Source organism: Salvelinus fontinalis, chromosome 17, assembly GCF_029448725.1.
Source record: "Salvelinus fontinalis isolate EN_2023a chromosome 17, ASM2944872v1, whole genome shotgun sequence".
Taxonomy (NCBI): domain Eukaryota; kingdom Metazoa; phylum Chordata; class Actinopteri; order Salmoniformes; family Salmonidae; genus Salvelinus; species Salvelinus fontinalis.
Window position 1 is genome coordinate 4,263,492 of NC_074681.1, and position 27,888 is coordinate 4,291,379.

General features: G+C 42.1%; 1 protein-coding gene across 1 annotated transcript; it reads left to right on the top strand.

Moving 5' to 3' along the window:
- Positions 1–5,133: 5,133 nt before the first annotated feature.
- On the top strand, positions 5,134–27,888 carry LOC129813605 (natural killer cell receptor 2B4-like). Its single transcript, XM_055865940.1, has 6 exons — positions 5,134–5,224; positions 22,903–23,199; positions 23,362–23,643; positions 23,726–23,836; positions 24,016–24,059; positions 24,290–27,888. Exons 1-6 carry the CDS (start codon positions 5,167–5,169, stop codon positions 24,485–24,487), a joined length of 990 nt encoding a protein of 329 aa, XP_055721915.1. The 5' UTR covers positions 5,134–5,166; the 3' UTR covers positions 24,488–27,888.

Consider the following 27,888-nt stretch of genomic DNA (forward strand, 5'->3'; position numbering starts at 1 on the left):
AGGCGAGAGCCAAATCGGCATATTCAGGGGGAATGCGCACGGTGGAGACCTGGTCTGGACTTTCCACCGTAGTAGCACCAACGGAAACCCCTAAACACCTACCTGAGCACTCTCGCGACCACCCTGTGAGAGCCCTCTGTGGCCAAGAAACAGTGGGGTTATGACAAGTTAACCAGGGTAGGCCTAGCACCACAGAATACGCAGGAGAATCAATAAGGAAAAGACTAATCTTCTCCTTGTGACCCTCCTGCGTTATCATACACAAAGGTGCGGTGACCTCCCTGATAAACCCTGAACCTAATGGTCGACTATCTAAGGCATGAATAGGGAAAGGCATATCCACAGAAACAATAGGGATCTCTAAACTATGAGCTAAATCTTTATTAATGAAATTCCCAGCTGCGCCTGAATCTACTAGCGCCTTATACCGGGAATGCAGGGAAAAATCCGGAAAAGTGACAGAGACAAACATTAGTGCGACAGAGGGCTTTGGATGAGAATGGTGCCTACTCACCTGGGGTGATGCCAGAGTGCCCTGCCTGCCTTCTCTATTCCCAGAGGAACCAACCCGGCACCGACCAGCAGTGTGATCTCTGCGACCATAGATGGTGCTCGAGCGGGAACCCCCTCCGGTCTCCCTGCGCACCATCCCTCCCAATTCCATAGGTTCGGGAGAGAGGGTGCGGGAGGATGGAACAACCAGACCCCGATCTAGACGTCCACGAGTAGCCAGCATGTTGTCCAGCCTGATGGACATGTCCACCAGCTGATCGAAGTTGAGGGTGGTGTCTCTACAGGCCAGATTAACTCCTCAAAATGGTCCAACGCCGCATCCTCCTCTCTACGCACAGCGCTGGCCCACTCCAGGGCTTTCTCGGTGAGGCATGAGATGAGGGTGTAACTCTTCTCACGGTCCGATGGTACTGGAGAGACCGTGGCCAGATACAAGTTCAGTTTTAGGAGAAGGCCCTGGCGGCTGGCAGTATCTCCATTGTATCCCATGGGTAGGGATAAATGGATTTTGTTATGTTCAGGAGGAGGAAAATCGTTCGACGGAAATACCGGTTGTGGTGGTAGAGGCGCTGGAAAAACTCCCTGTCTCTCCAAGCGATCCATATTCTGGACAATGCGATCCATGGCAGCGCTCAGACTGTCAATCTCCTCCGCTTGTTCCATGACGCGTTCCTCTAGCTCCATGAGCGAAGTGTCTCCTCCTGCTGACTTCATAGCATGGGTCAGGGATTCTGTCAGAGCCGTGTGTATAGGTGGCAGGGAAGTCAGGCGCAGGAGAGTTAAACTGAGTGTAAATGGAGACTTTTAATAAATGTCCACTTAACAATGCTCCAAACACGAAAATGTACATACATAAAATAAACATGGGTACGAGGACCCGTCGCGCACCTATACACCAATAAACAACAGTTGACATAAAACAATCCCTGACAAAGACATGAGGGGAAACAGAGGGTTAAATACACAAGAGGTAATGAATGGGATTGAAAACAGGTGTGTGGGAAGACAAGACAAAAGCAATGGAAAATGAAAAATGGATCGATGATGGCTAGAAGACCGGTGACGTCGACCGCCGAACACCGCCCGAACAAGGAGAGGCAACGACTTCGGGAGAAGTCGTGACAACGACAATGGGCCTCAGGATCTCGTCACGGTATCTCTGTGCATTCAAATTGCCATCTATAAAATGCAATTGTGTTCGTTGTCCATAGCTTATGCCTGCCCATACCACCGCCACCATGGGGCACTCTGTTCACAACGTTGGCTTCAGCAAACCGCTCACCCACACGACGCAATATACACTGTCTGCCATCTGCCCGGTATAGTTGAAACCGTGATTCATCGGTGAAAAGCACACTTCTCCAGCGCGCCAGTGGCCATCGAAGGTGAGCATTTGCCCACTGAAGTCGGTTACGATGCCAAACTGCCTTCAGGTCAAGACCCTGGTAAGGACGACAAGCACGCAGATGAGCTTCCCTGAGACGGTTTCTGAGTTTGTGCAGAAATTCTTCGGTTGTGCAAACCAATAGTTTCATCAGCTGTCCTGGTGGCTGGTCTCAGATGATCCCACAGGTGAGGAAGCCAAATGTGGAAGTCCTGGGGTGACATGGTTCCCCGTGGTCTGCGGATGTGAGGCCGGTTGGACATACTGCCAAATTCTCCAAAAGGACGTTGGAGGCGGCTTATGGTAGATCAATTTTAATTAAATTACCTGGCCACAGCTCTGGTGGACATTCTTGCAGTCAGCATGCCAATTGCACGCTCCCTCAAAACTTGAGACATCTGTGGCATTGTGTTGTGTGACAAAACTGCACATTTTAGAGTGGCCTTTTATTGTAACCCAGCACAAAGCACACTTGTGCAATGATCATGCTGTTTAATCAGCTTCTTGATGTGCCACACCTGTCAGGTGGATGGATTATCTTGGCAAAGGAGAAATGCTCACTACCAGGGATGTAAACAAACCCAGTCAAACTGAGCAATCGGGGGAGAAGGGCCTTGATTAGGGAGGTAGCCAAGAACCCCATGGTCACGCTGACAGAGCTCCAGAGTTCCTCTGTGGCAATGGGAGAACCTTCCAGAAGGACAACGATCTCTGCAGCACTCCAGCAATCAGGCCTTTATTGTAGAGTGGCCAGACGGAAGCCACTCCTCAGTAGAAGGCACATGACAGCCCGCTTGGAGTTTGCCAAAAGGCACCTAAAGATTCTCAGACCATGAGAAACAAGATTCCCTGTTCAGATGAAACCAAGATTGAACTCTTTGGCCTGAATGCCAAGCGACATGTCTGGAGACACCATCCCTACGGTGAAGCATGGGGTGGCAGCATCATGCTGTGGGGATGTTTTCAGCAGGAGGGACTAAGAGACTAGTCAGAATTGAAGTAGTAAACAGGATACAGAATAGCAATTTGCATTTGAAAGAAAGGAAATAGAATTGATTTAAGTGAAATTAAAATAAATTATAATCTTTTTTATGTGTAGTCTATAGAAATATAGATATTTTACATATAACATGTCATTATGCAACACAGTAAGATACACCTGCTCTTTCTATGACAGACTGACCAGGTGAATCCAGGTGAAATATATGATCCCTTATTGATGTTACTTGTTAAATCCACTTCAATCAGTGTAGATTATTTATTTATCTAGACAAGTCAGTTAATTAAAAATAAATTCTTATTTTCAATGACAGCCTAGGAACAGTGGGTTACCGGCCTTGTCCAGGGGCAGAACAACAGATTATATATATATATATTTTTTACCTTGTCAGCTCGGTGATTCAATCTTGCAACCTTCCGGTTACAAGTCCAACGCTCTAACTGCTAAGCTACCTGCCACCCCAAGGGGAGTATACCGGTTAAAGAAGGATAATTAAGCCTTGAGACAATTGAGACATGGATTGTGTATGTGTGCCATTCAGAGGGTGAATGGGCAATAAAAAATATTTAAGTGCCTTTGAACGGGGTTTGGTAGTAGGTGCCAGGTGCAAGAATGACAACACTCCTTGGTTTTTCACGCTCCACAGTGTTCTGTGTGTTCTGTGTGTATCAAGGATGGTCCACCACCCAAAGACATCCAGCCAACTTGACCCAACTGTGGGAAGCAGTTGGGCCAGCATCATGGGAACGCTTTCAACATGGGCCAGCATCCCTGTGGAACGCTTTCAACACCTTGTAGAGTCCATGCTCCTTCATATTTGGAAGGTGTTCTTAATATTTTGTACACTCAGTGGAATTGGTTATTCTAATCACTAAGGTTAAAATAGTAAATGACCATTCTTTCCAGAGAAATTCTTTCCATGTTTCCATTCTTTCCATGTTCTTTGGTATCTGGAATTGGGACCTGTCAGAGTCTATGGCTGAGTGGAAGTTCTTTGAATTGCACTGAATTAAATTCTTCTTCCAGCCACTCAAACTGAATTGAGCCCAATCCTAATAGGTTTTCACAAAAAAACTTGAACCTTGTCTTCCAAATGTTTAACGATGTAAACTAATCTGAAAAAAAAATGGTAAAAGAATAGTGTAGACAAAAGGTGTAATCATTTCAGAATGGTAATGTGTAGCGCATTAGTAAGTGCTTTGTACAAAGAATACCAATGGTGAAATGGGTCCCCATACTTTGACATTTGTCTAAGAAAGAGGAACTAGAGGAAGTACATATAACTTCCGCAAAAAAGCCACTATAGACCACGTGGAATGGTCGTTCCACGAATACAGTGCCTTTTATGTCCTAGTGACATTATATGTGTACATTTTGATACAACACTCAATTTAAGAGTTCGATGACATAGACCTGCTTTAAATAAACCATGTTAAAAATTCCAATAGTGTTTTTTCATTTAAATAAATGTGTTGTTTTCTCAAATTCCCATTTTCGTATGTCCAACGTCCTGTTTTCCAAATTCTAGAACGATTTTAACCAACTTAATTGCAAATTAAAGGACCCTATGTTTTCACCATCATTGCAAAGCCCTGGTTATTTTGTTGCTTTGACCAAGTCATTTCCAAAGATTATTATTTATTTCATGTGATTAGTGATTTGTTTACATTTGTCTCTCAGGTTTAACCCAGTGAGTCCCACTGTAACGCTGATTTGACATAAAGAAATGCATGTCGGTTTCGTAGCATGCCACCTGCATATCTTTGGAGTTAGGCTTAAAAGGCCTAAGAGAAGTTAAAGCCTAACTCCAGAGATATGCAGGTGGCGTGCTACGACACATGCATTTCTTCATGTCAGATGTCTACTGCATCAGCTATACAGATATAGACATGCAGAAGGAGGGTAGATGGTTCATTTTCAATCCAAATGTTTTGTATAAGCATTATATTGTTAGATTATAGGGGTAACTCTGGTAGGCCTGAAACATTCTTCCTCACCTCAGGTTCAACTGTCGGAGTCACTGCCTTCATATCATGGGCCTTCAGTAGCTAAAGCAGCTTAATAATAGCCACAAATACAAGCAGAAGAGCGAATGTAAACCAGAGGAAAAAATGCACTACCCTCCCCTCTGCTCTCAAAAACCACAAAACCCTCCCCCCAAAAATGACACTACACAAAAAGCACTCTATTTCTGGAACGCCCCGTAATACGGAAAACCCAAATGCTCAATGCGACAATTATTTCCCATTTCTCAGACATTTGTCAAAGTATGGGGTCCTATTTGCATTTCACCATTTCCATTCTACTGACTTTTATCCATCAAGCAGGTAAATACATATTTTCAATACATCTGTATAGTGATATTGATTACATTTATTAGACATATAAACCTATAATGTGATTACAAGGTTAGTAAGTAACAGGGAGTATCATTTGGGGAGGGGCGAAATGTTGGTTCTGTCCTTATAATATATCCTTTCTCCAGAGGTGTGAACTTGTTCACTTCCCTTCATGGATTTGAAAGGAAATGCCTGGTGAAAACTCAACTTAGTCAATACCAACACCTTTTTACATTTATCGGGAATAGTGAGGGAGTGCACACTTCAGGAGGAAGGAGAGATTATTGGGACGCACCCAGGGATGACAGAGGGAAGAAGTCATATGAGCTAATGAATACTGAAGGTTTAAGTCACTGTTGTGATGTTATGAATTTTACACCATTCAAGTCACTTATAAAGACTTTCATTATAATTGAAAGTATGTCATTAACTTTGGGTCAACAGTTTTTTGATGATACTGTAATTTGAAACAGTATGAAGCTAAACATGTTTGTTTACAAAGCCTGAAATAATAACACAAACAAACGAGTAATACATTTTTTTATTATACTCTGAGAAAAACGTGTCAGTTAGTTAGGCTACAGGAAAGTCAGTAACAGGAAGCAGCACCACAACGTCATTTGAAGAATGGAAACTTGAACTAGAAAGACTCAAAGCACAGACTGCTATGCATAGCTCAACTCATTTACAGACATGTCTGTCAAAGGCCACTCTCTGAGCACCCAACTTATAGCTATAGCGGGTCCACCCAACTTATAGCTATAGCGGGTCCACCCAACTTATAGCTATAGCGGGTCCACCCAACTTATAGCTATAGCGGGTCCACCCAACTTATAGCTATAGCGGGTCCACCCAACTTATAGCTATAGCGGGTCCACCCAACTTATAGCTATAGCGGGAAAGATGAGCCAAAAAGACCGTAGAAAATATACAACACAAATACTCAGCTATATTCTATGCTACAAAATAGGACATTTATATTATTGTATACTGATATTCAGAGAGAGAGATTTAGGGTTAAAAAATACCAAAAACATAGGGGTCAAAATTATTGACACCCCTGTTTTCAATAATCCAGCACCCTCCCCTTGTGAGGATAACAACACTGAGACTTTCTCTAAAATGTTTTATGAGATTGAAAAACACATTGGGAAGGATCTTTTCCCCCATATCTATAAAAAAAAGAGCTCTATGTTCATGTCATCTGACCATAGCATCTCCTGAAGTTTGATAAAGGGCTTTGGCACTTGGAATGGAACCGGTGCTATGGTCAGATGACATGAAATTAGAGCTCTGTGGGCCACACACACAAGTGGTGGGTTTGGCGGTGGAAAACAAAAGCATATTTTGTATTTATTTTGTATTTATTTCACCTTTATTTAACCAGAACAAGTTCTCATTTACAATTGCGACCTGGCCAAGATAAAGCAAAGCAGTTCGACACATACAACAACACAGAGTTACACATGGAGTAAAACAAACATACAGTCAATAATACAGTAGAAAAATAAGTCTATATACAATGTGAGCAAGTGAGGTGAGATAAGGGAGGTAAAGGCAAAAAAAGGCCATGGTGGCGAAGTAAATACAATATAGCAAGTAAAACACTGGAATGGTTGATTTGCAGTGGAAGAATGCGCAAAGTAGAGATATAAATAATGGGGTGCAAAGGAGCAAAATAAATAAATACAGTAGGGGAAGAAGTAGTTGTTTGCGCTAAATTATAGATGGGCTATGTACAGGTGCAGTAATCTGTGAGCTGCTCTGACAGCTGGTGCTTAAAGCTAGTGAGGGAGATAAGTGTTTCCAGTTTCAGAGATTTTTGTAGTTCGTTCCAGTCATTGGCAGCAGAGAACTGGAAGGAGAGGCGGCCAAAGGAAGAATTGGTTTTGGGGCTTGCAGAAATGTACTTCATACCTACTGTAAAATACTGTGTGGAGGTGGATATTTGATGTCAATTGGCTAGTTTGCTTTCACTGGTCAAGTGGCCCTCATTTTGGTAGGCTATATTTTGCCGTAATGATCTGATCACACCATACAACAAGGGATGGCCAGCTGACAGCGACCATATCCTTGCAAGCCTGGGCCAAATTGCATATTTTGTTTGCAAGCCAGGGCCAAATTACCTTCTTCGAACGAGCAAAAGAACGTTATGGAATTTTTGAAAATGGAAAAGTATTATTATATGTTTGCATCAAATACCCTACTCCTTGAAAGTCGTGATTATGCTTTACTTAGCATAGGCAACATGATTAATGATGATCACTGATAATCAACAGCTGCAGTGTTGCTCTTTGGATTACACTATGTCACTATTACACTATGTCATGGAATAGGCAATGCTACAGTCTGATATGCTACAGTCTGATGCGCTACAGTCTGATGTGCTACAGTCTGATGTGCTACAGTCTGATGTGTTACAGTCTGATGTGTTACAGTCTGATGTGTTACAGTCTGATGTGTTACAGTCTGATGTGCTAAAGTCTGATGTGCTACAGTCTGATGTGCTACAGTCTGATGTGCTACAGTCTGATGTGCTACAGTCTGATGTCCTACAGTCTGATGTGCTACAGTCTGATGTCCTACAGTCTGATGTGCTACAGTCTGATGTGCTACAGTCTGATATGCTACAGTCTGATGTGTTACAGTCTGATGTGTTACAGTCTGATGTGCTACAGTCTGATGTGCTACAGTCTGATGTGCTACAGTCTGATGTGCTACAGTCTGATGTGTTACAGTCTGATGTGCTACAGTCTGATGTCCTACAGTCTGATGTGCTACAGTCTGATGTGCTACAGTCTGATGTGCTACAGTCTGATGTCCTACAGTCTGATGTGCTACAGTCTGATGTCCTACAGTCTGATGTGCTACAGTCTGATGTGCTACAGTCTGATATGCTACAGTCTGATGTGTTACAGTCTGATGTGTTACAGTCTGATGTGCTACAGTCTGATGTGCTACAGTCTGATGTGCTACAGTCTGATGTGCTACAGTCTGATGTGTTACAGTCTGATGTGCTACAGTCTGATGTCCTACAGTCTGATGTGCTACAGTCTGATGTGCTACAGTCTGATGTGCTACAGTCTGATGTCCTACAGTCTGATGTGCTACAGTCTGATGTGCTACAGTCTGATATGTTACAATCTGATGTGCTACAGTCTGATGTGCTACAGTCTGATGTGTTACAATCTGATGTGCTACAGTCTGATGTGCTACAGTCTGATATGTTACAATCTGATGTGCTACAGTCTGATGTGCTACAGTCTGATGCATTTTGAAAACTGATGGTTACAGTGTAGTGTTTATAAGGAGTTCTCTCGTGTGTGTGTTGTTGCGTGTGCAGTAAGCCCACGGGCTGATTTCTTCTTCTTGCTTAGCAGAGATCTCAGTAAAGGTCAAATTGTGAACCCGCAACCCAAATGTATTACATAAAATCTATATGCCATATCTCACAATTGATTGGGATTCCTGAATGAAGTGTGTTCGCTGTGACAAAGTTCTATCTAGCGCTGCAGTGAGGGGGAGGGTCACATGACCTTATGCCTTAGCTCTAGCTCTGCACTCTCCCTGAGTCAGAGAGGTTTAGGTACTCTCCCTGAGTCAGAGAGATGGGCATTGTGACAGATAGTCCAACACTGAGTCAGAGAGGTTTAGGTACTTTGACAAATTTGCCGCTGTTCCCCTTTAAACAGCAACTGAATGTAATAATCAACTTATATGTGCCATTGAAATGAATCAGAAACATTTAGGGCTCTATTTGAACAAACCCAACGGTAAATCTTAGCGCTAGTGTTAAGGTTACAGGTTCTAGTGATAGTGTTATAGGTTCTAGTGTTAGGGTTACAGGTTCTAGTGGTAAGGTTCTAGTGGTAGGGTTACAAGTTCTAGTGGTAAGGTTCTAGTGGTAGGGTTATAGGTTCCGGGATGGGACAAATATTTTTGTATTTTCATGAACTATGTGTGCGGTAGCTGGCGACGATGCGAAAGGGATGGGTTTTGATGACTTAACAAGTTGAGGGTTTGTCGAGGCTTGGCCTCTTACTGGCCAACCGGAACAAGCTCCATGGCTAAATATGTGTTTGCCTCAAATTGTGTATTTACTCTCTCTTATGTATTGCATTGTCATCAACTCCAATTAGAATGTTAGTCTGTTACAGCCTAGTTCATTATATATCCTGCCCCATATTTGCAAAATATGTTTAAAATGTTTGAAGTGTACATTGTTCTAATTGTATTGCTTCAATATGGAAATACATTGTTAAACATAGTCCATAGCATTAACACTGATATAGAGGCTAGGCCTAGGTCATATGGCCAAAAAATATAATATCTAGATTTTTTTCAAACTCATAGGTGATTCACGATATACTGTATATCTAAAAATGTTTTTACTTTTTCTCTAAATAAGTTTTGTTGCACAATTAAAGGTCAATACACTGCATTTGAAACAGTCAGGAATAATCTATTGAATTCAGGGCTTGTAAATGTATACCTAGGCTAAATGTAAGCCTTCAACCATAAGACCCACAAATAATTGTAATTATTTTATCTAAATAGTTTAACCTGTTTTTTTGCAATTATCCAAGATCTGGCTTTCAAATCTGTCTATGAAAACGCCCTTTTTGTTACAAATTTAACCAGAACCAAGCACAATGCACATCCATTAATAATAATGGCCAACTTCTGTCAACAAGCATTATCAAAAATAAACACAGGTCTCATAAGCAATCTTTCAAGCACAAGGCCACTGCTAGTGACTAGCCACCTAATCTTTATATTTAAAGTCTAGCCAGGGCCAGCTCTAGACTTTTGGGGACCCTAAGGAATATTTCATTTCCTGCAAGACTCAATCATGAACACTCTTACTGACTGTTGTGGCTGCTTTGTGTGATGTATTGTTGTCTCTACCTTCTTGATCTTTGTGCTGTTGGCTGTGCCCAATAATGTTTGTACCACTACTATATTGTGTTGCTACCATGTTGTTATTTTCTTAGGGCACTCTTTATGTAGTGTTGTGTTGTCTCTCTTGTTGTGATGTGTGTTTTGTCCTATATTTATATTGTATTTATATTGTATTTATTTATTTATTTTAATCCCAGGCCCCAGTCCCCGCAGGAGGCCTTTTGGTAGACCGTCATTGTAAATAAGAATTTGTTCTTAACTGACTTGCCTAGTTAAATGAAAGTAAAATAAAATAAATAAAAATACTGCACATTTTGCCTGGTGCGTGGACAAAATGTTGCCGTTTTAAAAAAGGTTTTCATGCAGTTCTACACATTTTGGAATGGGGCGGAGAGGACATTTTGCAATTTTGTAACACATTTCATGCAATTTTGCCATGGTGCCAAGACATTTTTGCAGTTATAAAGCTAACTTCCTGCAATTCAACCCATATTGTCATAGGGTGGAGATTTTTTTGTTGCAGTTTTAAAGCTAATTTCCAACAATTCTGCCATGACTTATGCCATGCCTTTTTATTAGCGTTTGTGGCACAAATCCAATGCAAGTCAATGGTACATATATTAGCATTTTCGCACTTCATATCCAAATCATCCTAAAATAAAAATAAAAAATGTATTGTGAAGTTAGCTGATTTGGACAAGTTAGCATTTGAAAAAGTGGCCAGGTAAAAAAAATCCATGGAAGGCAACCAATAAGTCATTTTGTAATTTGGGTGAACGTTCCCTAGGAATAGCCTGGCACTCTCACCTATCTCGCTGAACAGTAGCAATAACCCATATTATTGGTACAGTTCATAGAGTGATAGTCTTCCGAGCTTTGTGGTTTCCAAAATCTGTTGCATTGGTGTCAGAAATTAGATAACGTGCCTTGCCATAAGCAGGGTTGGGTAGGTTACTTTCCGTTACAGTTACTAGTTGACCTGTCCAAAATTGTCATCGGTAATGTAATTTTTGGATTACCAAACCTCAGTAACGTAATCTGATTACTTTCCCCATCACACACCAAATGTGTGTCATTATAGGCATCTCTGACTTGCGGTCAGACACGCTCAGGTGGAACAAACTTAAACGTGCACCTTTTTTCAATGCTGAATTGAATGTTATTGACAAAACCGAACATATATATATATATATATATATATATATATATTTTTTTTTTTGCAAACATCCTTTCTGAATTTCAAAAGTGTATAATCTGATTACAATATTTTTGCTGGCAACATAACTGGTTACAGTTAGTAGAAAATAATAATCTGATTACATGTAATTCAGTTACTCCCCAACCTTGACCATAAGTGTAACATAATCAAAGGTGGAGATACAAAGGTGCAGTGTCTGAATACAGTGTCAGCATCCCGATTAATGCTTTAAGGTAAAAAAAATAATATAATGTTTGGGTCCCCAGAACCAGGATTAAGAGGCTGGGGTATCGGGTTACGTATCCACAGCCATTGGAGACTGGGAAGTCCCGCTTCATTTGCTGGTTGGACTATCCACCAACATCTTACAGAAATACTGCTCATCTCTGGCTAAATCAATGGGAGAAATTATGTTAGAAGTTGATTCAACTCTGTCGACAATTTGTAGTTATCTTAACTTGACATTTTTAGTCGAGCACGTCTGTTATGTTGCTTCAGTTCATTTGACTTCATGATTGTGAATTTCTAAGGTGCGTAAAAACAGTTCTTAGTTGATTCAACTTGATTTCATAAGATAAGTCAATAAGTTAAGTCAATTTCAAAATCAAATCAAATCAAACCAAATGTTATTGGTCACATACACATGGTTAGCAGATGTTAATGCGAGTGTAGAGAAATGCTTGTACTTCTAGTTCCGAACGTGCAGTAATATCTAACAAGTAATTTGATACAGGACAACCCACAGTTGAGCTCAGCTCAACACTGACTGGCTAATTATTTGATATATGTTTTAATCAAGGGAGGCCAAATGCTTGCTGGCATTAATCAATCAAATGCTACAGCGTCAACATGCCATTCTCTTTGGGTCCAGACAGCATTCCATACATGGGCTACACATACCGAGACAGAGGGGGCGCTGTTTCCCTCGCTCTGATAATTTCTCAGGTGAGATTCTATGGAGCGAGATACCTGCCAAAGGGTTGAACGTATCGTTAAGATCGTAAGAAAATCCATACGTAAATTGTTAGGATCGTAAGAAAAGCCATGCATGAAACATGAAACGTAAACTTGACATTTCATCTGTGAACATGCAAACACCATGTTACTATTACGGACTAACATTTTAGGACAAATCTATTATATTGTAATTCTGACGTACAATAATACCTTTTTGTTATGCTGATGAAGGAGGACCCAAAAGCGACGAAATAGAAACAGAGTCTTTATTCCAGTCTTAGACAAAAAACGATACTCCTGATATATCTAAGGTAAAAACAAAACAGGAAAACTGAAATCCTCTCGTCAGTAGAGATGAACGACTGGAGACGCGACCACTAGACACCTGCTCACACGCAGCATCAGATGAAGGCAAAAACACGATAGGGCGGAACAAGGACACAGAACAGCAAACATCAAACAAGAATCCGACAAAGACAGAAGCAGAAAACAGAGGGAGAAATAGGGACTCAAATCAGAGGGCAAAATAGGGGACAGGTGTGATAGAGTAAATGAGGTCGTTAGGAGAAAGAGAAACAGCTGGGAGCAGGAACGGAACGATAGAGAGAGAGAGCGGGGGAGGGAGAGAGGGAGGAGGAGAGAGAGGAATAGAAAGAGGGAAAGAACCTAATAAGACCAGCAGAGGGAAGCACAGGGACAAGACATGAAGATCAAAGACAAAACATGACAGTACCCCCCCACTCACCAAGCGCCTCCTGGCGCACTCGAGGAGGAACCCTGGCGGCGACGAAGGAAATCATCAATCAACGAACGGTCCAGCACGTCCCGAGATGGAACCCAACTCCTCTCCTCAGGACCGAAACCCTCCCCATCCACTAAGTACTGTTGACCACGTCCCTGAGAACGCATGTCCATGATCCTCCGTTCCTTGTAAATAGGTGCGCCCTCGACAAGGACGGGAGGGGGGGAGGGAAGACGAACGGGAGCGCGAAGAAAAGGCTTGACACAAGAGACATGGAAGACAGGGTGGACGCGACGAAGATGTCGCGGAAGAAGCAGTCGCACAGCGACAGGATTGACGACCTGAGAGACACGGAACGGACCAATGAACCGCGGAGTCAACTTGCGAGAAGCTGTCGTAAGGGGAAGGTTACGAGTGGAAAGCCACACTCTCTGACCGCGACAATACCTAGGACTCTTAATCCTACGTTTATTGGCGGCTCTCACAGTCCTCCCCGCAGACGAAGGCAGACCGGTACTAAAGTCTAAGGCGATCTGAGACCATGGTCGAGAAGGAATGGGAAGCGGTCTAAGACGACCGGCATGAGGAGAGTTACCTGACTTAGTCTGCGCGCAGTCCGGACAAGCAGCCACGAAACGGCGCGTGTCCCGCTCCTGAGTAGGCCACCAAAACCGCTGGCGAATAGAAGCAAGCGTACCCCGAACGCCGGGGTGACCAGCTAACTTGGCAGAATGAGCCCACTGAAGAACAGCCAGACGAATAGAGACAGGAACGAACAGAAGGTTACTAGGACAAGCGCGCGGCGACGCAGTGTGAGTGAGTGCTTGCTTTACCTGTCTCTCAATTCCCCAGACAGTCAACCCGACAACACGACCTTCAGGGAGAATCCCCTCGGGTTCCGATGGCGACAATCGATGAGAAAAGTAAGCGCAAGGATGGACCTTATCGTCAGACTGGAAGCGCTGGGACAGAATGGCTCCCACGCCCACCTCTGAAGCGTCAACCTCGACAATGAATTGTTTAGTGACGTCAGGAGTAACAAGGATAGGGGCGGATGTAACACGCTTCTTGAGGAGATCAAAAGCTCCCTGGGCGGAACCAGACCACTTAAAGCAAGACTTGACAGAAGTCAGAGCTGTGAGAGGGGCAGCCACTTGACCGAAATTACGAATGAAACGCCGATAGAAATTAGCGAAACCGAGAAAGCGCTGTAACTCGACACGTGACTTAGGAACAGGCCAATCGCTGACATCCTGGACCTTAGCGGGATCCATCTGAATGCCTTCAGCAGACAGATAATCATCGAGAGCCTTACGTTCGGGAGCCGACAGAGAGAATAATCTACCCCGAGGAGAAGTGGTCCCCGGATGGAGATCAATACAACAATCATACGACCGGTGAGGAGGAAGAGAGTTGGCTCTGGACCGACTGAAGACCGTGCGTAGATCATGATGTTCCTCCGGCACTCCTGTCACATCACCAGGCTCCTCCTGAGTAGAGGGGACAGAAGAAACAGGAGGAATAGCAGACATTAAACACTTCACATGACAAGAAACGTTCCAGGATAGGATAGAATTACTAGACCAATTAATAGAAGGATTATGACATACTAGCCAGGGATGACCCAAAACAACAGGTGTAACAGGTGAACAAAAAATCAAAAAAGAAATGGTCTCACTGTGGTTACCAGATACTGTGAGGGTTAAAGGTAGTGTCTCATATCTGATACTGGGGAGAGAACTACCATCTAAGGCGAACATGGGTGTGATCCTCCCTAACTCTCTGAGAGGAATGTCATGTTTCCGAGCCCATGCTTCGTCCATAAAACAACCCTCAGCCCCAGAGTCTATCAAGGCACTGCAGGAAGCAGCCGACCCGGTCCAGCGTAGATGGACCGACAAGGTCGTACAGGATCTTGATGGAGAGACCTGAGTAGTAGCGCTCACCAGTAGCCCTCCGCTTACTGATGATCTCTGACCTTTAACTGGACATGACATGACAAAATGTCCAGCAGAACCGCAATAGAAGCAAAGGCGGTTGGTGATTCTCCGTTCCCTCTCCTTAGTCGAGATGTGAACACCTCCCAGCTGCATGGGCTCAGTCTCTGAGCCGATGGAAGGAGATGGTCGAGATGCGGAGAAGGGAAGCCCCGCTAACGCGAGCTCTCTTCCCCGAGCTCGGTGACGAAGATCTACCCGTCGTTCTATGCGGATGGCGAGTGCAATCAACGAGTCCACGCTGGAAGGAACCTCCCGGGAGAGAATCTCATCCTTAACCTCAGCGTGGAGTCCCTCCAGAAAACGAGCGAGCAACGCCGGCTCGTTCCAGTCACTGGATGCAGCAAGAGTACGAAACTCTATAGAGTAATCCGTTATGGATCGATCACCTTGACATAGGGAAGCCAGACCCCTGGAAGCCTCCTTTCCAAAAACTGAACGATCAAAGACCCGTATCATCTCCTCCTTAAAGTTCAGATAAACGTCAGAACACTCAGCCCTTGCCTCCCAGATAGCTGTGCCCCACTCCCGAGCCCGCCCAGTAAGGAGTGATATGACGTAAGCGATCCGAGCTCTCTCTCCAGAGTATGTGTTGGGCTGGAGAGAGAACACAATATCACACTGGGTGAGAAAGGAGCGACACTCAGTGGGCTGTCCAGAGTAACATGGTGGATTATTAACCCTGGGTTCCGGAGACTCGGAAGACCAGGAAGTAGCTTGTGGTACGAGACGAAGACTCTGAAACTGTCCTGAGAGATCGGAAACCTGAGCGGCCAGGGTCTCAACGGCATGACGAGCAGCAGACAATTCCTGCTCGTGTCTGCCGAGCATTGCTCCCTGGAACTTGACGGTAGTGTAGAGAGAATCCGTAGTCGCTGGGTCCATTCTTGGTCGGATTCTTCTGTTATGCTGATGAAGGAGGACCCAAAAGCGACGAAATAGAAACAGAGTCTTTATTCCAGTCTTAGACAAAAAACGATACTCCTGATATATCTAAGGTAAAAACAAAACAGGAAAACTGAAATCCTCTCGTCAGTAGAGATGAACGACTGGAGACGCGACCACTAGACACCTGCTCACACGCAGCATCAGATGAAGGCAAAAACACGATAGGGCGGAACAAGGACACAGAACAGCAAACATCAAACAAGAATCCGACAAAGACAGAAGCAGAAAACAGAGGGAGAAATAGGGACTCAAATCAGAGGGCAAAATAGGGGACAGGTGTGATAGAGTAAATGAGGTCGTTAGGAGAAAGAGAAACAGCTGGGAGCAGGAACGGAACGATAGAGAGAGAGAGCGGGGGAGGGAGAGAGGGAGGAGGAGAGAGAGGAATAGAAAGAGGGAAAGAACCTAATAAGACCAGCAGAGGGAAGCACAGGGACAAGACATGAAGATCAAAGACAAAACATGACACTTTTAGTGTTTTGACAGTTTTCATCTCCCCAACAAAGCATCCTGTGAGGAGTGCTACACGAACAACCATAACACAGTATAAAAAAACGTGGGCATCACCATGCATGCACCTTATCAACATATGACTCATTCAATATTGCACAATCCCATTCTCTGGGTCTGTCTGCAATCATAACCAGTAGTGTATATACCAGGAATAATTAAACAGAATAAGAATAGATGTTTGGTCTATCTATGAATTATGTATGTCCACTGGAGTTAATGGCACTCATAATCTTGCCAAATCATATTCTGTAGCAGGGGTTAATGTGAATGTAAAATAATTTGACTTGATTTATATGAATCGTGTCATGAACATATGGACTTTGAAATGAACAAGGAAGAGGTTTTATAAGTAGGCTAAGTCTGGCATAAGCTTATTCCCACACTTTACAATAACTCTGTTGCAGTGGTCTTAGGTAGTCTCCGTATAGGCTATTCTCTCCATCGCAACACTGCTGCCCAGATGAAGAGCTTGTGCTCTCCATGCAGCACCATGCGCCTTCGGAAAGGCACCCCTCAGCCTCAGAAGATGCCCTTCTGGAGACATGCAGCCATAGTCATTATACCCTAATGTAGGCCTATTTGCCTACTAGCCAAATAAAGTGCGGAGCATGATGCGTGCAACTCGTCATTCCAACATATTTGAACATTTAATTCATTATTTAATCAGTTCAGTTCAGTCACCATGTCATCCATTCAGTCAGCATGTCATCCATTCAGTCAGCATGTCATCCATTCAGTCACCATGTCATCAATTCAGTCAGCATGTCATCCATTCAGTCACCATGTCATCCATTCAGTCAGCATGTCATCCATTCAGTCACCATGTCATCAATTCAGTCAGCATGTCATCCATTCAGTCACCATGTCATCAATTCAGTCAGCATGTCATCCATTCAGTCACCATGTCATCCATTCAGTCACCATGTCATCCATTCAGTCAGCATGTCATCCATTCAGTCAGCATGTCATCAATTCAGTCAGCATGTCATCCATTCAGTCACCATGTCATCAATTCAGTCAGCATGTCATCCATTCAGTCACCATGTCATCCATTCAGTCACCATGTCATCCATTCAGTCAGCATGTCATCCATTCTGTCAGTATGTCATCCATTCAGTCAGCATGTCATCCATTCAGTCACCATGTCATCAATTCAGTCAGCATGTCATCAATTCAGTCAGCATGTCATCCATTCAGTCAGCATGTCATCCATTCAGTCAGCATGTCATCCACTCAGTCACCATGTCATCCATTCAGTCAGCATGTCATCCATTCAGTCACCATGTCATTCATTCAGTCAGCATGTCATCCATTCAGTCAGCATGTCATCCATTCAGTCACCATGTCATCCATTCAGTCAGCATGTCATCCATTCAGTCAGCATGTCATCCATTCAGTAATTTGTCTGAGTTGAAATAGGAAATAAATCTAAGAGAATTGTCACGCCCTGACCTTAGAGATCCTTATTTATTCTCTATGTTTGGTTAGGTCAGGGTGTGACTCGGGTGGGAAAATCTATGTTTTCTATTTCTTTGTTTTTTTTTGCCTAGTGTGGTTCTCAATCAGAGGCAGCTGTCTATCGTTGTCTCTGATTGGGGATCATATGTTTTGTGGGGTCTTGTTTTCTGTTTAGTGTCTGTACCTGACAGAACTGTTTGCTTTCGTTTTAGCTTTGTTATTTTGTTTGAGTGTTTTTTGACAATAAAAATCATGAACACTTTCCACGCTGCTCTTTGGTCCACTCTTCCTTCCACCAACGAGAGCCATTACAAGAATAGAAGTCTTATACATTTGTTTGATTGAAATCCATGTGTTCAAATGATCTACATTCTCCAAAGTTCTTTAGCCTATCACTTTAATAATTCAATGTTTAATTTAGGCCTATCGAAATCAAACATAGGCCTTCAACTTGTAGGTATTGCAATTTAGGCTATCATTTGCGGTACTGGTGTCCTGCAGAATAATATTTGAACTCGATTTGTGTTTTATAAGTGTTTTTAATACAGGGCTCCCTGAAAAAGAAATCCAAGCTCACAGGCCTCTAAATATAGCTTTCAAAAACATTTTAAACTAAACAGTTGGTAAGAAGCACATACAGTGGCTGATAGGGAAAACAGATCTGGCAATAAGAATAGGCTGTAGATAGTCTTGACCATTTGGGACCCCTTGTCTATTTAGCTCAGGACAGGTTATATCCAAGACTTAATAAATATTTTTGTCTCATTTATTAATATGGATATATACAGTGGGGCAAAAAAGTATTTAGTCAGCCACCAATTGTGCAAGTTCTCCCACTTAAAAAGATGAGAGAGGCCTGTAATTTTCATCATAGGTACACTTCAACTATGACAGACAAAAAGAGAAAAAAAATCCAGAAAATCACATTGTAGGATTTTTAATGAATTTATTTGCAAATTATGGTGGAAAATAAGTATTTGGTCAATAACAAAAGTTTCTCAATACTTTGTTATATGCCCTTTGTTGGAAGAAATCAACTGTGGGAGCAATTATTAGGAAATGGAAGACATACAAGACCACTGATAATCTCCCTCGATCTGGGGCTCCACGCAAGATCTCACCCCGTGGGGTCAAAATGATCACAAGAACAGTGAGCAAAAATCCCAGAACCACATGGGGGGACCTAGTTAATGACCTGCAGAGTGCTGGGACCAAAGTAACAAAGCCTACCATCAGTAACACACTACGCCGCCAGGGACTCAAATCCTGCAGTGCCAGACGTGTCCCCCTGCTTAAGCCAGTACATGTCCAGGCCCGTCTGAAGTTTGCTAGAGAGCATTTGGATGATCCAGAAGAAGATTGGGAGAATGTCATATGGTCAGATGAAACCAAAATATAACTTTTTGGTAAAAACTCAACTCGTCGTGTTTGGAGGACAAAGAATGCTGAGTTGCATCCAAAGAACACCATACCTACTGTGAAGCATGGGGGTGGAAACATCATGCTTTGGGGCTGTTTTTCTGCAAAGGGACCAGGACGACTGATCCGTGTAAAGGAAAGAATGAATGGGGCCATGTATCGTGAGATTTTGAGTGAAAACCTCCTTCCATCAGCAAGGGCATTGAAGACGAAACGTATCTGGGTCTTTCAGCATGACAATGATCCCAAACACACCGCCCGGGCAACGAAGGAGTGGCTTCGTAAGAAGCATTTCAAGGTCCTGGAGTGGCCTAGCCAGCCTCCAGATCTCAACCCCATAGAAAATCTTTGGAGGGAGTTGAAAGTCCGTGTTGCCCAGCAACAGCCCCAAAACATCACTGCTCTAGAGGAGATCTGCATGGAGGAATGGGCCAAAATACCAGCAACAGTGTGTGAAAACCTTGTGAAGACTTACAGAAAACGTTTGACCTCTGTCATTGCCAACAAAGGGCATATAACAAAGTATTGAGAAACTTTTGTTATTGACCAAATACTTATTTTCCACCATAATTTGCAAATAAATTCATTAAAAATCCTACAATGTGATTTTCTGGATTTTTTTTTCTCTTTTTGTCTGTCATAGTTGAAGTGTACCTATGATGAAAATTACAGGCCTCTCTCATCTTTTTAAGTGGGAGAACTTGCACAATTGGTGGCTGACTAAATACTTTTTTGCCCCACTGTAGCCTCTATGTGATGGGCTTGTGCATCACAAATGGCTGTAACAAGCCTACATACAGAGTGTAATTCACTAATTCAACATTCAAAATGCCTAATATAAGGCCTACAGTCCGTTCTCCCAAATACTTGAAAAAGTGTGATTCATTAGGTCACATGATCACCATAGTAGCCCCATGCGGCTATAAAAAATAATCTATAAAAATATATGGCCATTAAATAACACACAACAACATGGCACATTTAGATAGCGGAATAGGTCTAGGCTAAATCATATTCACTTTCTATTTTGCAGTTTAGGCGATTATTCTTCACAAGGCTCTTCTGTGTTTTTATCATTCTCACAGAAGTAATTTGCTGAAGGCCCAAGACTATACCACGCCATCTACTGGTATAACAGTAGATGTCTGGGCTAGTTGCTTGATTGACTAGCTATGTTCGGTTCATGTCCTTTGCAGATGCCACATTACTGACAAAAGTTTGTATGTAAAAAAAAGATCTGTAACCAAGTAAATTGAGACGAAAAGTAAGAATTGAACGTGTAACTGTTCATTCATAGTCTTAACATAGTTGGGGGGGGGGGGGGGTTGTACGTAGTTTGTACGTTTACAGATCTAATTTAATGTTAACGTTTCATGCTTCTCGCATGGCTTTTCTTACGATCCTAACAATATGATCCTAAAAATATGATCCTAACAACCTTTTGGCAGGTATCTTGCTCCAAACAATTCAGCCACTTGAGAATTTACTGAAAATTATGAAAACACAGAAAGATGAAAGAAATTATTTTATCATTTTAAATGTTTTATTGGTCAAATACTTGAGGAAGCCTGGCTTCCCTTGACATCCATGAATACAAGCCACTGCCCTTTAATGGTTCCTCTAAGAACCCCCCCCCCACAATATAAATGTTAATTTCAATTTAAATAATAATAATAATCATCATTTTAATTGGCAAGAATCCAAAGGTTCTTCGAGGAGCTTTGAGGATCTTAGAAGAACTCCTGTTGAACCTCAACTTTTTAACAGTAAACATGCAATTTTCACCTGTTCCTCCGCAAACTGTCATTCTCAGATCCCAGACACCGCAGGCTCCCAGCTACTATCTCATCAACGCAACTTTGATATTATCCCACCCCTGTATAGCCACCACTGCCTTAAAAAGCCACACCTAACACAATATCTGCCAATTAATTTCCAGCAATATTGCCCGCCTGTCCGTCTGTGTGGTGCATGCATTTGTCTATCACTCCGTGTGTAGCCAGTTAATGTGATAACCATCTTGTTGGTTGACAGAAATACTTTCCCCAAAACCTTATTTGCAAACTTTACACACAAAAAAGATTTATTTGTTTTCTTCCAACCCCCCCTAAAAATGGTCTTCTGATGTGATTTAAGCATTGACATGGACTCAAAACATCAACATTTGTTGTTTTCTATGAACAATTGTAATTTTGAGAGTGAAAAAAAATAAGATAATCTAAAACCGGGAAAAAATTTACTGAGAAAACTAAATTTGGGAAAATATATAACATAGTTTGGGAAAAAATCATAGATTTTATAGACTGTAACTGTGTACTGTTTGGGCAGAGTGAAAGTACAAACACTTCCCACGTTCGAACACACACACGAGACAACCCACATCAAAGCGTTCCTCCAAAACCCAAATCTTGTTCTAAGTCGCATTTCCTAATGAGGAGAATTGAAACCGAGGCTAAATCAGGAAGTTCAGCCCCCTTTTAAGGGCAACTGCATCATGAACTTTACCAAGTTCCAAGACATCTTAGACAAAGACTTGATTGACTCTGCCAGGAGTCGATCTTCCCAAGCACTAATCAAAATCCACAAAGAAATGGTTAACTGACCACAAAATCTACATTTCGCAATGGCCATCTCAGTCTCCGTACTTGAACCCCATTGAAAACATGTGGTTTGAATTGAAGATGGAAGTCCATAAGCGCAGACGAAGGATATCAAGGATCTGTCATGATTCTGTATTGAGGAATAGTGTAAGATCCCTCCCAACGTGATCTTCTCATAAAACATTTGAGAAAAAGACTGTGTTATTATCCTCGCAAGGGGAGTGTGCTAGAGTATTTAAAACAGGGCTGCCAATAATTTAGACCCCTACGTTTAAAAATAAAAATAAATTAAATTATTAATCTCTTTCTCTGAGCAATTGTGTTAGTATAAAATAATATAAATTCCCCAATATTTGAGCATACATTATAGCTCAGTATTTGCATTATTTGTACTATAGTCTTTTTTTCTCATATTTATCATTGGTGCCAATAACTATGGATCCCAGTGTATGTCTTTAGGCAGATTAGGTTTGATTAGGTTATACTTCATGGAGTTATACTTCAAGTTTAATAACATTTTTCATAAACTGAATGGTTTATGAAACTGAATAGTTTAAATTGTGTGTATGGTATCCTTGTTCTTTATTGGAAAGATACTTCTTTATCACTTATGGCAAGGGCTGTAATTATGGCCCTGTACACAATCAAGTTGTTCTGCACAAAAAAAAGTGTGTGGAGTGCTGTGGAGACAGCCAAATGGTTATGTAAAAAAAGCATGCAGACAAACTGTCCATTGTATCATCAAAATATTGGTTGCATCACATGAAATGTGTCCAATGTCCGTATGATGCTGTAAAGACATCTTTAAACCATCTTGCAGATATGGTGTATAGGGAAATGTATATTTTCTAATGCTCTATTCATCATATTGCTTGCTGGACTTTCTTAAGATCTTTCACAAACTCTTTATTTTCTGTGTGTTTATTTCATAGAGTCCAGCTCTGTGTTTGTGCTGAAGGGACAGGACGTTCATCTGGATGTCCAGGAAAATGTTCAACTGAAAGAGCTGGAGGTTTTTAAGTGGACCTTCGGATCAGCTAATATTGTAAGATGCTCTGACACATTGTCAGTGAGAGTGTCTCCTGAGTACAACAACAGGGTTGAGTTTTATAAGGGAAATTTCTCTCTGCTACTGAAGAACATACAGGAAGGAGACAGTGGACCTTATACTGCAGGAGTGACTGGTGACAAAGAAACAATTATTATTGTATTCAAGTTAGTTCCCCAAGGTATGTTTGACTAGTTTTTCTATTCTTTTCTACAGAGACACAGTTACAGTATCAATCAATAGAGCTGAACATGGTGTACAGGTTAAATGCATATTCATTAGTACTCTAGCTCCTGTACTCAGGTTAATATATTAACAATAATGGGGTTCTATTTGTTTTCAGAGAGAGTTGAGCCTCCAGTCCTGACAGTGGATTCTAACTCCAACATCAATGGCATCTGTAATGTGACTGTGACCTGCAGAGGCCAGAACACCTCTGTCACCTCCAGCTGTAACAGCCGCACCTGCTCTCAGGTGGGAGGAGAGAGTAGAAGGGCTGAGACCTCCACTGTCTCCCTGCTCTCTGTCTATGTGGCAGGGGGTTCCATCATCTGTAACCACAGCAACCAAGTCAGCTGGGCCAGCGACACCAAGGAGATAGTGGAACTCTGTCCAATGAAATCTGGTAAGACATGCTAAGAAATTATGTCTCTCGCTCGCTCGCTCTCTCACACTCACTCACACCCAACCACCCGCTGTATTTCCAGATCAAGGCGAGAAGGCAAACTACAACTATGCTTTCACAGTCGTGGCACCTGTCTGCGTAGTTGGATTCATTGCCCTGATTGGTTTTCTTGTTTGTCGAAAGCAAAACAAACGTAAGCTCGCTGCTGCTGCTGCATCATACTACAGTAAATTCATTATATTAATTAAACTATTGTGAAAACTGTTGATATCATGATGTGACAATTTCACATTATTTACAAACTGTACATTCAGAGCCACTCTGAAGATCTTAGTTTTAAATATTTGTGGGATGTTTGTGGTGTATTTCTAGGTGGCAAAAGGGAAATCAGAGACACAGATTATGCTACAGTTGGGGTAAGATACCTCAGATATTTAACATCACTGATACTGTTGATGACATTTTTAGAAAATGTTGTTTGTGGAAAACATATATATATTCCAAATGAACAATAAAGGCATCTTCATTTCAAGTGTATATGTAGAGCATTGAACAGCTATTGAGAAATATTACATTTATTGATTTGAGGTCATGTTATATATGTCACCATTCATACTGGAGCTTTTAATACGTTTTTATTCCCCAGACTCCAGAGAACGGCCAAGCAGGTGGTGAAGAGCAGGTGTCTCCAGGTCCAGGCCCAACATCACCCACTATCTACAGTATGGTGGGAATACCCCAACCCCAGCCCGTGAACCACCAGCCTTTGCCTGTAGACCTCCCCATGACCACCATGCCGGAGAGTTTATATGCTATGGTGGGGAAAAAGACTAGCCAACAATAATAAGGAATTTGAACATCATCCGGGATTCTATTCAATCCTTTTAAAGGCAATGTTCCCATGTTCGAGTAGACCTAATAAAATAAAATAAGAATGGTCACATGCTTTGAAAACAACAGGTTTAGACTAACAGTGAAATGCTTACTTACGGGCCCTTCCCAACAATGCAGAGATAAAGAAAATAGAGATATAACAGAAAACTAATGAAACTATTAATAATAAATAAATAAATAATAAAACACCATGAGTAAAGATATAGTTATATACCCAGGGTACCCAGTCGATGTGCAGGTGTACAAGGTGATTGAGGGAGACATGTACATATAACTAGGAATGACGTGACAGACAATAAACAGTAGCAGCAGCGTGTTTGAGTCAAAAAAAGTATGTGCAAAAAAGGGTCAATGTAAATAGTCATGGTAGCTATTTGGTGACTGTTTAACAAACTATTTAGCAGTCTAATGGCTTAGGGTAGAAACTGTTCATGGTCCTGTTGGTTCCAGACTTGGTGCATTGGTACCGCTTGCCGTGCGGTGGCAGAGAGAACAGCCTATGACTTTGGTGGCTGGAGTCTTTGACAATTTTTAGGGCCTTCCTGATACTGCCTTGTATAGAGGTTCTGGATGGCAAGGAGCTCGGCTTCAGTGATGTACTGGGCTGTACACACTACCCTCTGTAGTGCCTTGCTGTCAATTGTTTGACTTTTTGAGGCTGAGGGCTCATGACAAATCTTTTCAGCCTCCTGAGGGGGAAGAGGTGTTGTCGTGCCCTCTTCACGGCTGTGCTGGTGTATTTGGACCATGATAGATCTTTTGTGATGTGTACAACGAGGAACTTGAAGCTCTCGACCCGCTGCACTACAGCCCTGATGTGAATGGGGGCGTGCTCAACTCTGTTTCCTGTAGTCCACGATCAGCTCTGTCTTCCTCACGTTGAGGGAGAGGTTGTTGTCCTGGCATCACACAGCCTGGTATCTGACCTCTTCCCTATAGGCTGTCTCATCGTTACAGACTGGGTCAGGTAGAAGATGAAAATGTCAGTGAAGACGAATGGTTGGAACCGGTTCAGGGAACAGAACTGAAATCCGCATTTTTCCAGTCCCCCAAAATTGTAACAAAGCACCTACGCAAAATCCTCACTCAAACGTATTCCAGCGTCTGCCTGCCAGTTGGAAATCTTTGCCAGTGGGTGTGCATGTGTGTGCATGCTGCCTGCCCCCCCCCCCCCTCTCTGAAGGGTAGGTTATTGTAGCCTACTGATGTTACAAGCGTAATTCAGAAATTAGGGAGAGATGTTTAATTAGAGAAGAATGGATTAACTTGTTCAATGCTGGTGTATTTGGACCATGACAGATCCTTAGTGATGTGGACAACGAGGAACTTGAAGCTCTTGACCCGCCGCACTACAGCCCTGATGTGAATGGGTTTCCTGTTGTCCACGATTAGCTCTGTCTTGCTCACGTTGAGCAAGACAGAGCTTGCTCTGGTTTTTGTCCTGGCATCACACTGACAGGTGTCTGATAAAGCAAACTGGGTGGAATATGGAGAAAAGTTTACCAAATTCTTCACAGTACCAACATTTTTTGCAGAAATCCATTACTCAAGACGGAGTCATCCATGATTCTCCAAATCATATTTGAAAGAGGAAGCTAAATATTTTTAGCAGATGTTTTCTTTTCAATCTCATCATCACACTCTGAATGACGATTGTTGTAAGGTAATATTTCCTAATAATAAAAAATTATAAAAATAACAAATGCACAAAAAGATCAGTGGGAAGGTCAAATTACAGAGGAATAATATATATATTTTTTTATCCTTTTAGTCTGGAAAATCCCAAGGCTTTTTGGCATACCGGTAGAGGTATATCATGCATTTTTTGAGATTCTCAAAGCTCCATTATTAGCTTGTTTTAACTACTCCTATAGAAATGGAAGTCGGTCAGGAACTCAGCAGGAAGGCATGATTTAAATATTATTCAAACAAGACCCAGATGACAAATATAACGATCCTGACTATCTGAAAAAACTAGAGGCCATACTTCAATGTTGTGGTGCAAAAATACTAGCTAAATGCAAGGCACTCCGAATTAAAAAGGTTTAATCAGATATTAGTCATCCTGATCAGACAGGTTTTTTACATGGATGATACATTGGAGATAATCTACGACAACTACTCGAAATAATAGAACAACATGAAACATTTAAGAAGCCAGGCCTGGTATTCATAGCAGATTTGGAAAAGGCCTTTGTCATGACGTGGCCCTCTTTGGGTATAGCGAGTGCCTTCCCCCTCTCTCCCTCTTACACCCAGGTTCTGTTATCTCAGGTGGTAAATGGCTGGAGGAGACTCTCTCCCTCATGCAGTATATAGAGAGAAAGCTTCACAGTAGAACAAAGGAATTTATTCTACATCACAGAACTTGAGAACTGAACAATATCCATGTTTTGGAGAATGTGTAAACGGTCGGTGGAGAAACCAGCTACGACCGGTCCGTTTGGTTTTATGATTGTGACCTCAGGAAAGACAATACAGCCACATTACTCTAACTCTGTTTATACAGGATCCTCCGTTATGAGGCTTGCATCTAATTATTGTATAAAATGAATGAGTAAAGATGAAACTATTTGTGAAATTGTGTAATGTGATTTTAAACCGTTAATGTGAGAGAATTGTATTCCCTTTAAAATATAACTAAGTCATTGGCCCACCCCATGAGCACAGACATTGATCTGGCATCATGGGACAGCCCTTTTCTACTGTTACAAATATAACCCCCACCTGAAGGAATTCCCTTCAGACCATGCGTAACTCGATCACAGAGGGGGCGAAGGTTTTTGAATTCCTAACCAAACCACATGGAGCGTTGGCTACACTGGTGGAAATGATTAAACTCTGAGACTATCGATACCGAAAGAATAAGAGCAAGTCTTCGATACTAATTACTAGTCTGCAGCTAAGAATTATGTACCATTGAATGCGAAGACCGACAACCGCCGAAACAACTATTCTACAAGAACATTTCTGAATTTTACTCTGAAGTACCCATTCTAAACACGAGAGACTTCATGGGAGCAGAGACAATCAGATGAACTTTCCAACAGATAGACGGACGATTTCAACAGAGATCACGACGACACACTGAGCGTAAATATATATTGATTGCAATTATTCCCAAATGAGTGAGCGTTCATGCGCAAAGGATTAGCATTTCAATCAATATAACTATCAACTGTGTAGTGACTCTTGTAATTCTCAGTACACACCCACTTCCTTTTATCCACCAAGCCGTCATATCGGCTTAGCCCTCTAGGGAACATCCCCTATCATTTTCTTGTAACCATATCTACTGTTAGTTTGTTATGCATTTCTGTTATTTAGTTAGTAAATAAATTATTAAGACAA